The 13,679-nt window shown below is 41.6% G+C and overlaps 1 protein-coding gene across 1 annotated transcript in view; it reads right to left on the reverse strand.

Moving 5' to 3' along the window:
• Positions 1–394: 394 nt before the first annotated feature.
• LOC119412057 (sodium- and chloride-dependent taurine transporter) overlaps positions 395–13,679 on the reverse strand; it is a 31,732-nt gene continuing 18,447 nt past the window's right edge. Inside the window, exons 2-5 of the mRNA XM_037679035.1 lie at positions 7,580–7,809; positions 7,354–7,488; positions 1,110–1,198; positions 395–544 (exon numbers count right to left, since the gene is read on the reverse strand). Coding sequence (XP_037534963.1) covers positions 395–544; positions 1,110–1,198; positions 7,354–7,488; positions 7,580–7,808 — 603 coding nt within the window. The 5' untranslated portion in view covers position 7,809. The remainder of the gene's footprint in view (positions 545–1,109; positions 1,199–7,353; positions 7,489–7,579; positions 7,810–13,679) is intronic.

A 13,679-nucleotide genomic window follows, 5' to 3' on the forward strand; every position in this document is an offset into this window, starting at 1 on the left:
GGATGGATGGATGGATGGATGGATGGATGGATGGATGGATGGATGGAAAGGCTGGTGTTTTATAAACCAGCCTCAGCCTGGTGTTTCATCAACATAAGTAAATGTTAGTCATTGCTTACCTTTCCAGTGGATTTCACTCCTTTCCAGATGCAAAAGAAGCAGATGACCCAGACAAGTAGCAAACACAGAGCCAAGTCCCACTTAATAGGCCCCATCTCATCAATACCACTGGTGATACCCAGCACATTGTGTCTGCAACACAAAACAACAATCTGTGTTCATCTATGCTCATAAGAAGAGCAGAAACCTTGGCATTATATACTAAAGAGCTGCTCCAAAGACAAAATGACAGATGTTGTGAGTAGTTATGTAAGTGAGCAGGTGAGTGTGTAACTTACTCCCAGAATTCAGTGACGGGGGAGGTAAGGTTGGAGGCATTGGCAGCCAACCAGATGGTTTTGTTCTTGCGATAGGTGTCCTCAATGCAATGTTCGGTGTTCCAGGGCTGCTTGCACTTGGCCCAGGGCAACTCTGGCTGGAAACACTGAAGAATAAATGTAAGAGAGCAGATAGACTGTCAGAGCCTCAAGTTATGCAATAAGCTATAATCCTTTCTGGTAACATTTTAATAACTATTTGAATGCAATTTTCATTTCTAACTTAAGAACACATTTTAATGACTCCATCCATCCATCCATCCATCCAACCATCCAGCATCATGTCCAGCAGTCACTGTGCAAGAGGTGGAGTACACCATCCATCACAGGGACGTACAGGGACAAACAGTCACACTCTCACTTACATCTCTGAATCAATTAGAGAGCTACCAATAATCCTAACATGCATGTTTTTGAAAGAAACCCATGCGTTCATGGGAGAACATGTAAAGCCCCAGTAAGGCCTCAACCTGGGAGGCAATCTTGCAATGCCTTTAAACATTGTGCTGTCCATCTTTTAATGATTTGAATTACTACATAAAGAATCGTCAGCTCCAGTAACATTTGTCTGCTTCTTATTAATTTCTTTCTCTAAAATGCTTATAATAAAAGACACTGGTTTAAGAAAAGACCTTTTATATTTTTATGACAATCATTGTTTTATTTCCACACCTGGAACAGGTAGTAGACGCCCCAGGCCAAGATGATGATGTAGTAGATATTCAGAAGGGATACAATCACGATGGAGGCGTAACCAATGCCTGGAATGCAAAGATAATAAAAAGATTGTGGTAAATAAAATAAAATAAAAATCACAGCATGAACCACATCATAAACAGCATGTCCTGATGCTGCTCAATAATCCAGGTAAAAACATCTAACAAGGTTCAGTCCGGTCCTCTGGGAGATTCTTCTTTATTGAAACATTTCATCTTTTATCCAAAAAATATAAAAGGATAAAAGATGAAACAACAAAGAAGAATCTGTCCAGAGGACCGGACTGAACCTTGTTGGATTAGAAACTGCAACTACTGCTGAAAAATGTTTCCTGAAAAATACCCGAGCAGCAACTAGACCTTTGGCAACATTTTATCTCAGAGCGAAATGTAGGTTGTCGGATTTTAATTTGCAAGAAATTGCTGCGTATCAGAACTTAGTTCTTGTTGAAACTTGGGTTTAACCAAATGTAAAAAAAATATTAATATGTAGATTTATGTAAACTGTGTACATGACATGCTTCTGGAATAATTCAAACAAGGAAACCTAAGAATCAGGCTTTGATTCTTATTTATTATTGCCTCTATTTAGAAGACCACTTTAATTTAAAGTAATAACATTTTTACGCCCTGACAAGAAAATTATTCTAAAGGCATTGCAACAGCAAAGCTTCACGAGTCATAACTCAGAGGAGCTGTTTGCACTTTGATAAGAATCAAACTGGAAACTTTTACCTAAGGTGTTGATGTAAAAAAACATTTTCTTCTTTTAATTAAAAATAACTTTGTGTGTCTGTCAAGACTGCCGTATTTGCTGTTTGAGATTAATCTACTTTCTTGTGGTGTGTTTGTTTTAGTGTAAACATCTCGTGAAAGATCATTAACATCAATATTTGTCTCCACTGACATACAGCTGATGGTTCTAGCTGACATGCTTTAGTGCTATTAAAAGTGTTAATGAAAGTAATCAGATGAGTTTCACTGCGTCAGTACAGGCCTTCACACTGAGCTACAGGTAAACAGGATCACGTGTGTGTGTGTGTGTGTGGGGGGGGGGGGGGTCTCAATTCATTTGCTTCAACTGTACAAGGACCAAAGGAAAAATCCTCTCCAAAATTAGAGCAGGTGTACAAATCAGGATTTGTATCACAGTGGATTAGAATTTAGGTTAGGGTCAAGTAATGACTGCAGTCCCTGCTGGTCCTCAGAAGGATGGTAGAACAACACAATTTGTATGTGTTGAAGCACAGCTGACAGAGGCCACTCATCCAAATTAATGTCCTTCAACGTCACCGGCCATCTGTGAGCATGTGTGTGCGTGTGTAGAAGTGTCTGCATGAATTATAGAGCAACATCCTCAGCCTTGTCCACCATCTGTGCGTCTTCAGCATGAATATGAATGTGTGAACCGCTTCACCGTCAGTCGCATCGTGTTATTTTAATCTCTCACTAATTAGCGGCTGCCACACACCTCCAAACACACAGGCGTGCATGTGTGCGCGCACACGCTTGCTCAGATCACATGGTACAGTGCCGACTAAACAAACAGATGTGTACTCCTCCATGATGTCACTTCTTGAACTCATCCGATGACCCTAACTGACCTCGCTGAGATATTCTGCACTTGTTTCAGGGGAAAATCTTGAACTTTCACTCGAGAATTCTTTGGAATCGAGACATGTGTGAATTGCAAATGACTTATCACAGACAAACATCCATGGGTGCAGTTATAACTAATGCCTCCCATCTTTTTTATTGTATTCTTGATTCAATGACTTTTGCACTTCTCTTCCTTTCTTCCCTACAACCAGCATCTGTGCAGTTTAACTCTTCTTCTTTTACTCGTTTCTTTGCGTCTCTCTCCTTTTTCCCCCTAAACTTTTGAGAGACGGACGAGCATCATCTGATTCAGCTCGGGGTCGCTTCCTGTTATAAGGGAGTTTTCTTCCCTCGTGTCATTTGCTGCTCTAAGGATGCTCAAGGCATGGGATCGAATCAAAGAAAAGATTTGACGCAATCTGTTGGCTTTCTTAACCAACACAGAGTTACTGTGAATTATTTATTTGGTCGTTTTTATTGTTTGAAGGCCGAGTCTGTCATGTCCATGTTAATATTGTCTTCTGTATGCTTTGGACTCAAACTACCACCACATTAACTGTTACATTTATCAAAATGTTCAGCTCGATCAGGAACAGAGTAATGAGCATGAGTCAATATGAGAATCTGAGGCCATGGTCCTCAGATGGAAAAGGGTGGATTGTTCTCTTCAGGTCGAGGGTGAGGTTCTGCCTCAACTGGAGGAGTTCAAGTATCTCAGGGTTTTGCTCACAGTGAGGGAAGAATGGAGCGTGAGATTGACAGATGGATCGGTGCAGCGTCTGCAGTATTGTGGACTCTGTACCAGTCCACTGTAGTGAAGAGGGAGCTGAGCTGTAAGACAAAGCTCTCTGTTTACCGATCGGTCTACGTTCCTCCCCTCACCTCTGGTCATGAACTCTGGTAGAGACAGAAAGAATGAGATCGTGGATCCAGAAGGTTGAAATGAGTTTCCTCTGCAGAGCTGGACTCTCCCTCAGAGACAGGGTGAGAAGTTCAGTTATCAGGAGAGACTCAGAGTAGAACCACTGCTCCTCCACATCCAGAGGAGCCAGTTGAGGTGGTTTGGGCATGTATGACTGGGAAGAGACCCCGGGGAAGACCCAGGACACGCTGGAGAGACTACGTCTCTCTGTTGGTCTGGGAACACCTTGGGAGTCCTCCCAGAAGAGCTGGAAGAGGCTGTGGAGAGAGATGTCTGGACCGGCCTGCTCAAGATGCTGCGCCCGAGACCTGAGTCCAGAACAAGAGGAAGATGATGGATGGATGGATGGATGGATGGATGGATGGATGGATGGATGGATGGATGGATGGATGGATGGATGGATGGATGGATGGATGGTCTTTTTTTTGTTGTTTATTTGTAACTTTTCATTTTTTCCCCGATAGATAACTTTATGTATAATAAGAATCCCCAGAGAAATAAACTGAGATCATTTAATTCCAGACACAGTTCTTCTTAAAATCTATTCATCTGACTTTCTCTGTTAGTTTTAGATTTTAACTACAATTTATCTTGTTTAATCTTACATTTGGTTTAACAGTTTATTAATAATCCAAACTGACACTGAGCATTATTTTCCTTTGCACCTTATCAGACCTCCATTTTGATCAAGTTCTGTTCTACAGTGAAAATCTCTTTTAGATGCTTTAACTTGTCTGTTCGGTCCTCGTCATCTTCATCATCTCTTCGCCATCTTCAGTCACAATAAGTTGTGATAGTGGACAGTTATTTGTGCGGGTCAGCTCAACCTGTAGGAAGCTGCAGGCATCTCTATCCTTATTGGTCCCTCCTCTGGGATTGATTCAGGAAAACTGTCATCCTATATCTTAATCCCACACAACTTGAATAAGAAACGTTGTTTCACCACTTTCCACCCTTGGAAAGTTATAGGCAGCAAAGATGGCCAGCACAACTAACTAACATAAGCAAACACAAAGAACGCTAAAGCTCGATTCATTTTAAAGAACTTGAGCTCAGATTTTGTGTGCACATGTATTCTGATCACACGAAGAGTTTCTCCAAAATTAACAGTTTATTGATCTTTCTATAGTTTATTCTTTCATTATTTCTACAGTTGTGTCTTCAGTCTTCACTTCCTCTAATTTTGCTTCCCCATCTCATTCTCTTCTCAACACTTCTGCCTTCATCAATCCATCCGTCGGCGCCTCACATCTCCTGCTTTGCCTCTCCTCCTGAGCTCTGTCTGGTCGCTTCTCTCTGATGTGTTGCTGTGTTGTTGCCATGGCGACGTGCAATTCAGGACAGCCTGTTCATTGTCTTTTGTGTGTATGTTTATACGCCTTGAGACAGCAAGAAGACGATATATTTGAGAGGAACAAAGGACACAAAACATGAAGTAAAATGGTAACTAAGTTCACTGAGCTAAATTTGATGAGGTGAGTTATAGTTTACAGTTACAAGTGTGGCAACGAAAAACGAGGAAGCTATCAGAATAGTTTGAAAAAGCAGAACAAACAAAGACAAATGCATTCAGCTGGTTGTTAACAAGAGGAGTGGGGGAGGTGAGAGGAATTGGTGAAGCAAAAAGTGATGAGAGGAAAGAAAATGATGAACGACCGGCAATAAAAATGCACAATTAAGTACAAACAACTAACGTACAGATGACAACTTGGTCTGAGATGAGATGTCTCAGAATCCTAACTGTGCATGTTTTGGAAGAAAATGAAGGTTTTCACAGGAGACAAGGTGAGAGAGACGCTGAAAAGAGGCCTCGTGTTCCGGCGCAGGACCGGTTGTTGCCTGGTAACGGCTGCTAGGTACATTTCCAGCGCTCTGATTGGACGAGAGTCTGGCGTGACTCAGCCATTCCTCTGTGAAAACCAGCAGAGGTGAGGAAACATTTGAGACCTTTAACAAGAAAGAAAAGAACGAAGACGAGGCTGCACTCTTCGCAGAGGAGCAACATATTAAAAAGGGCGGGGCTGTGCAGAAATATATGGACGCACCCGATGTGTTGGGCTTTGATCTACATAAATGTAATGCATAACATTTATAGGGATGCATCAGTATCAATATCAGGAGAGAAGCCAGGTCAGCCAGGTGGACGAAGGTTGTTGGTTTTTTTGCTGTTTGAGTCAGCCGTCCTGAGACACACACCTTAACATTGGTGGTGATGATGTACCATATTTGCTTATCATTCAACCTTTATTTCTACAGGTTATTCCCATTGAGCCTCGGGGACTCATTTACAAGTGAGACCTGAATCGCCAGCGTCATCAGAAGAAGGCATGTGATGGTATTTCAAAGTGAACAATAGGGACTAAATCTAACAAAGTCAGGTCCTCTGGACGGATTCTTCTTGTTGAAACGTTTCGTCTTTTACCCAAAAGACTTCTTCAGTCCGAGGAGCTGCAACAAACTCAGTCTTATAAATAACACATTCACACAGTGGGTCAACCAGTTTGTTGGTGCTCAGGTGGTTCTTCTAGTCCGCCCTTTCCCCCACCACCTGCTCAAAGTCTTGAACTCTTCTGAGGCCATCCTGGCCAAAGTGGTGCAAAATATCCTGATGCATGCTCAATGATCCAGGTAGAACAATCTAACAAAGTTCAGTCAGGTCCTCTGGGTGGTTTCTTCATTGTTGAAATGTTTCGTCTCTCATCCAAAAGACTTCTCCAGTCTGAGGAGGGGACTATAGGGACTAAGTAGGGACTGAAGTAAAGCAGATGGTGAATTATGCCCAGCAAAGCTGTCAAAAGGAGGAATAAAATCTCACATTTTTAAAATCATTTGATATAAAAAATGGTAAAAATAAAATTAATGCTGTGATCAAAGAATTTGCTGACAGCAGCGTGGAACAGCTACATAGAAGATGATCTTGGGACGGATCTGAGCACGAGCGTCCCAGCAAGCTCACCTCTCACTAACGGGCCATTTTTAAAAAAACTGTTCTTGTTCCGGCTCCATTTGAGAAGTTACCACGAAAAGTAAACTCCACTGGTTTTTACATTTTCAAAGTAACTGTAAGAAATGGAATAGCATTTCTAAGTACTCACATTGGTACTCAGCAAGTACTCAAAGGTAAGTACAAAGTCTGGGTTTGAAAAAATGGTATGGTGCACCTCTAGATGTTTATCTTAAGACAGAAACTCATCGACAGTTTGTTGCCAATACCACCCTTATTAAAAAAATAAAATAAAATCAAGACACTGTTAAAACTCTCGTGTGACTGAGAGCAGTTTATGCCACATTCATAAATTATCATCACTGACTTGTTAGAAACATCACTCACCTCTGGATCTGAAATCATAAATAAAAACTCAAACACCCAACATCTTAAATGACTCAGTTGGTGTTTGATCGTGTGTGTGCCTTAAATTATACATTATTTAAAGCATTAAAGCAGCTCAACAACATAACTGTCATTAAGATGAAGTTTAACTGAAACCAGTTGTTTTGACCAGCCAGTAAAAAGATCTTCCTGTTGGTGTGCGGTTTAAACATTTTTCCATATCCTTTGCCACTCTAGTGAAAGAAAAACAACTGCTTGTATGACTTTCATCATTTTGGTTTCCTAAAATCTGGATGTAACCATAAACCAGGTCAGTAAATGAGCATAGTATGGTGACTGGTTACATACCAGTAAAGATGGGACAGAGCTTCTCCCAGCAGGTGATGCCACCCTCAGAGGTGTACTGACCGAGGGCCACTTCCAGGAAGAAGACTGGCAGACCACCACCAAACAGGAAAATGAAGTAGGGGATGAGAAATGCACCTAAAATCAAAGAAAAATGTACATTAAGTAAAACAGAGAACATTTTGCAGAATATGCTTGAAATTTGTAGGAGCATTGTTTGAAGCCTTACCTCCACCATTCTTATAGCAGAGGTACGGGAAACGCCAAACATTCCCTAAACCCACAAAGCCGCCGGCCACAGACAGAACAAAGTCCAACTTGCTGGCCCACTTCTCTCTCTGAGGGTGTTTGCCCTCGGCCTCGTCTTCAGGCCGAGTGCCCGGGCTCTTACCAGGAGATGGCTTCAAAGTGTCCTTATGGAAGTCCTTCAGGCACTGAAGTTTCTCTTTCTGAGCCATTCTGTAAGACAAGAGGCAACAAAGAAAATCCAAGCTGAATTCAGCCAGAGAGACTCAATTTTCATCTGTAACTGTCAAATCAGCAAAAAGAAAGAAAATTTACCAAGAAAAATCTTTAATAAACAAAATAAATATTATGCCTTGAACATTGGAAAGCTGGGTGATCAAATAAAAATCGAATATAACTTTAATTATCTATGAAAATCCACAACTTCTCCTCCTCCACCATAACCCTCAGCACTGGCACCCCTCAGGGTTGTGTCTTGAGCCCTCTCTGGTTCAGTCTGCTCACGTATGACTGTGCACCTACCCATCCAGGCTGTCATATTGTAAAGTTTGCAGATGATACAGTGGTGGTTGGATGCACACGATCACAAACAATGAGTCCAGCTACAGGCATCTCCTTCTACAGGTGTGCAGTGGAGAGCATCCTGTGCTCCAGCATCAACGTGTGGCATGGAGGCTGCACAGCTGCAGAAAGAAAAGCTTTGCAGAGAGTGGTGAAGGCTGCACAGAAGATGTTGGAGTCAGTCTCCCCACCATCACAGACATCTACACCTCCAGATTCAGGAAGAGGGCCACCTGCATCATGAAGGACCCCACTCACCCAGCACACACACTTTTTGCCCCGCTCCCCTCAGGAAGGAGGTTGAGGAGCATTAAGTGTAGAACCACTAGACTGAGGAACAGCTTCTACCCTGAGGCTGTTAGACTCATGAATCTCTAACCAGGAGAATCTGTGATGACACTTTTATTGATGATATGTGCTTTTATATGTGCTGCTGATTATCCATGCTGCTGATCTCTTGCCTTTAAGCTGCTATATTCATACCCATATATATTTTTTTTTGCTTGCTCTTGGTGGAAGGCAGACGCGTCCTCTTCTGCTTCATCTCTCGTTTTGTCCCTGCTTTGCTTTTTGTCTTGTGAACCTTTTTCAGAGCCCCTTTTATTGCATACCTTCCAAATAACAATGGATTTAATCAGCTGGTCTCTCTGTGAAATTGATACATTTTTCTCAACAGGTAGTCAGGGTGAAGGAGAACCCTCTTACCTTGATGGAAACATAACTGGATCTACGATAACTGGATTTTACTTTTTGGAGTTGGTGGAAATCTAGATTGTCGACAAATTGTGGAGAATGTTCTGAGATTGGCAACACTCAGACAATGTGCCAACTACGTATATGCGGTGCTGTATCTTGCAGTGTCCACGAACAGTTGGAATGAATAAATCTTAGAGATGCTGTAAGCTCGACTTGGCGTAAGTAATCAAATTTGACTGTTTGGAGTCGCCATGAGAGAATGTACTAGCGAGACCGTTAAGGCAGACATGGAAATTTATGAGTTCAGCCTGACCCAAAACAATGTTAATATCTAATGGGGGGGGGAGGTCTGGACAGTGCTCTGCTACAACCTTCTCTCAAACTCAATGCCTCCGCTGGCCTCCCTTGCCTCCCCCGGTGCAGCAACCTAGGAGATGCGAAGGTGCCATGGGCTGCGTTGCTCACCTGGCAGCTGTGCTGGGACTTCCACCCCCTACCCACTCCACACGTATATGCATTACGTCTATTTATGTTGCTTTGCTGTGGCATTTTTTTGTTGCCTCAAACCGTGCCCTGTCTAGGACATGGTATGAGATCTTTTTTATACCTCTCTCCTTATGTTTGTCTTCCCTTTCTCTTATCTAAGCACATCTTAGAAGCTGCAGCCCCCTGTACACTCTTAAACGGGCCAGTAAAATATAAGATTTTTTTACATGAGTCAGGTCCTCAATGCCACCTGTCAATCAATCCAGTAGGCTCGTCAGCAACAGACCAATCATGTTTAACAATCCATTAAAATACACCAGAATGCAGGAAATGGCAACTACGTTATTCCTAATTTTAAGGGGAAGGGTCATCTGCCACTGCAATGTTCAAGTCAAGAGCCGTTGTGAGCACTGGGGGCTGAGCCCCCCTAAAGGTCAGATTCTAGAATTGTCCCTGTTGTGCAGAACATTTTTATTAAGGTTGGATAAAAACAGCTGCAGCTCAACAGAAGTTGGTTGTAGTTTAACTCTGGCATGAACGTCAATAAATAATATGTATTCCTTGAAGAAATGTTGGGAAATGAAAAAGAAAAAAGAAACAGAACAAAAACAAACAACTGTGAAGTTTTGAAGTTAGAATTGTTCCGACGGCCTTCAGCTTCTGCAACTGCACAAACAACTCTTAAGCTGTAGGGCTGGGCGATACGGACCTAAATTAATATCTCAATGTTTTGAGATGAATATATATCTCAATATTTTCTTTCTAGTAAAAAAATCAATCAATCAATCAATAAAACCAAAACAGAAAAATTATTTTCATGAAGAAAGGTCTTTTAGTTCTAAGTAACAACTAATTACATCAGTAGAGTTCAAAACAAGCCGTACTTTCCCTTCAGGGAGTGGAGGTTAAGTCATGCTCCAAATTATTGTTTTAAGAGTCAATAAAACTGTCAATATTTGTCTTTTATTGGTTGTCATTTCTTTTTGAAAAGAGCTGAAATGGTCACCTCAGTTTTGAAATTATTCATAGTTGGATTTGCTAACATCAGAATCTGATGGGTGAAGCATCTCAATTTGATTTAGGCGACACGATATTGAAGAGACGTGAAACAGGAAATGTGACTCTAGACACTTCCTCCTCCTGTCCATCCCACATGGGCTCAGCAAGTAGGTGCAGAGAAGAAATAAAGTAATCATGGTAACAATGAAACTTCCATCTCTGTACATTTCCACTGAGCCACAAGTGTGAAGGAGAAAGAGCATCAGGAACGAAGACACACTTAACAGTCAGCACATGTCTGTCACTGGAAAATGTCCTTATCTTGTTCCATCTGGCAGACGGCTGCACCGCCACTTCGCTCTGTTCCATCAGTCACTCGCTCCACTTCTGACTGCAGCAAGACCACGTTCTGGAACCCCACACACGTTCTATTCACACAAACGTTCATTGTAGAAGGTTTTAATCAAGACGTACCAGTTATATCTAATAATAAGGTTTGAATATGTTTTTAAAGATTAGGCTGCAGCAACACTAGCTGTGTTCCAGCAGTTCCTCTAAATAACTATCCACAAGTCTCTGAAATGTATGCATTCGTTCGTTCATTCGTTCGTTCGTTCATTCGTTCATTCATTCGTTCATTCGTTCATTCATTCGTTCATTCATTCATTCATTCAGCCTTTACTTATACAGGCTAGCCTCATTGACCCTCTGGGACTTATTTGCAAGAGGGACCTGTTCCAGACAGAACAGATAAAGTACAGACAACAACAATAATAAACTACAGTAAAAATTCAATTAAAATAAAGAGTAGTGTATAAAACAATAAGTCAGGGTTCTGTAAAACAGGATAAAATACTAAAAACAAAAACATATTTGCTTTAATTTTTCTATTGACTTTATCAAATGTTTGAAACGCCGTAAAGAAACAAGGAGGACAACTTCAGTTCCTGTTGCCAGGTGTTCCAGGTGCAGGAGCTGAGCAGAAGGCCTTTTTGCTTCACCTTACTTAAAACATGTTAATGTTTTCACAGCGGCAGCCATCTTCATATTTATTTTGTGATTACTTTCCTGCAAACTGAAGCTCTTTTATGTGAATGTGTGTGAGCACTATAAACTAGCACTTCCTGCTTTAGGACTCATTAATCAATTGTGACCGAGGAGACATGTTTATGATCCATCCTTATTAGTATGAGAGAGACAACTAGAACACAAGACGACAGTCCATTTGGAAACATCTGATACACTCTGATAATGAGAGAACTTAAGAACATTCATAATATCACTGGTCCTTATAGTGTTTCAGGAACAGTAGGTGTTTCCAAGTAAAACAATTTAGGGCAAAGTACAATATAGTATAACATAATACAATATAGTACAACATAATACAATATAGTATAAAGAGCTGTATTTGGACATCTAAATGAGAGCTTTGGCAGCTGCTAAGGTAGGTAGAAAGAGAGCTGGGGGGGTAACGATGCAGGTGTAGGTGGACAATTAAATAATGTGAAAAATTGCAGTTTTGCAGGATGTGTGCATGAAAAAAGGCCAAGATTTTTAAAAACTGTCCAGTCCCATGCATGGCTGGAAACTCCCAGAATTCAGTGAGACTGCAGCAGAAGGTCTGCCCGTTTTCTTGCACCCGTCTGCAACTTTGAGTCAGCAACTTGTTTTTAACAGTCACAGTCCAGTGAGACGCTGCCTTTAGCATCAAAAATGTGCTCATGTCTGCAGAAATGAACCTAATGAGGAAGCTTACAAACTGCAGGTTTGGTTTTGGTAAAAAATAATAACAATAATAAAACAGTCTTTGGAAACTAAAGTCATGGAAACTTTAATTTATTTTGAAGGTAAATGTTTAAACACCATAATTTATTGATTCTGGTGACAGACAAAGTTAACATTAGGTAACAATAGGAAACATGACTCACCCCAAAACCTTCAGAATAACTAAGATAAGGACGCAACCTGGGATTTTATCAATCCCATATATAAAAAAACATTGAACATTCTGCTGTTTCTAGAAATGTTTTATCCACATGGATTCATGACACATGACCTGAAATGCTTCAGTAACTATGCCAGGCCTCTGTGTGGCGCTGCAACGCTGCCACAAAACTACACCAAAAACAGGAAAACAGGGAATGGAGCACAAACATGTTGCAGGACACGAACTGGAACACTGGGGAACTTTGCTTGTTTTGCTTCACTCTTTCTTGGTTTGTTGTTTTACCAGCCACCATTTTTTTCTTCTGCACTTTAAAAGCAGACTTTCTGCAACCACTTCATTGCAGTGTAGCAGTATGACGATGTCCCCTGCTCCTAAAGGTGGACACAGCAGTGTACAGTGTCTTACCTGAGAGAAGATTGGCTGGCTGAACTAAATACAGGGGCCATTTCTGACCATTTTTTGATGTATGTGAATGTGAGGCCCATGATTATTTGTATTTTTGCAACTCTTAAACTCCAGAACTGGGTCCAACAGACTGAGAACATCCAGGTTTCCCCCGCAGAACCGAACGGGTCCATAGAGTTCGGTCCGTGCAGGCAGATGAAGGATCATGGAGACAGCTGCCATGACAGGCCTGAGCCCCAGGCTGGAAGGACTGAACCACGATGGCACGACGGCAAGGCAGCGACACAGAAAACTCCACAAGTGTGTTGCGGTCATACCCGTACTGTGCATGTGCACTGTAGGCGCAAAAAAAAGTTAAAACAAAAACAGGAACAAAAACAGTTTGAGCTCACTGGGAGACCGTGAAGCTGCGACTCGGCTGAGCATGGCCATCTTGGCAAAAACTAATAAATAAATAAATAAATAAAATAACTGAGTAAACACCTGTAACTCACCAAAACTGACCTTCCCCAAGACAAAGCAGAGTAAAGTTCAAGTAATATCAAAGTTCATGATCAATAATCAGGAAAAAAATCCAACAAAGTTAAGTCAGGTCCTATGGATGGTTTCGTTATTTGTCGAGACATTTCGTCCTTCATCCAAAGGACTTCATCAGTCTGAGGATCCGTAACAAACTCAGCCCCACAAACAAACAAAGTAACAAGTGCATTAGTGTGGTCATAAACGTTCCACGTGCTAATCAACAGTACTGGTACGTGAGGATCCACAGTACTGGTACGTGAGGATCAAAAGTACTGGTACGTGAGGATCAACAGTACTGGTACGTGAGGATCCACAGTACTGGTACGTGAGGATCAACAGTACTGGTACGCGAGGATCCACAGTACTGGTACGTGAGGATCAAGAGTACTGGTACGTGAGGATCAACAGTACTGGTACGTGAGGATCCACAGTACTGGTACGTGAGGATCAACAGTACTGGTACGTG

Source organism: Nematolebias whitei, chromosome 7 (genome assembly GCF_014905685.2).
Source record: "Nematolebias whitei isolate Nwh7 chromosome 7, NemWhi1, whole genome shotgun sequence".
Taxonomy (NCBI): Eukaryota; Metazoa; Chordata; class Actinopteri; order Cyprinodontiformes; family Rivulidae; genus Nematolebias; species Nematolebias whitei.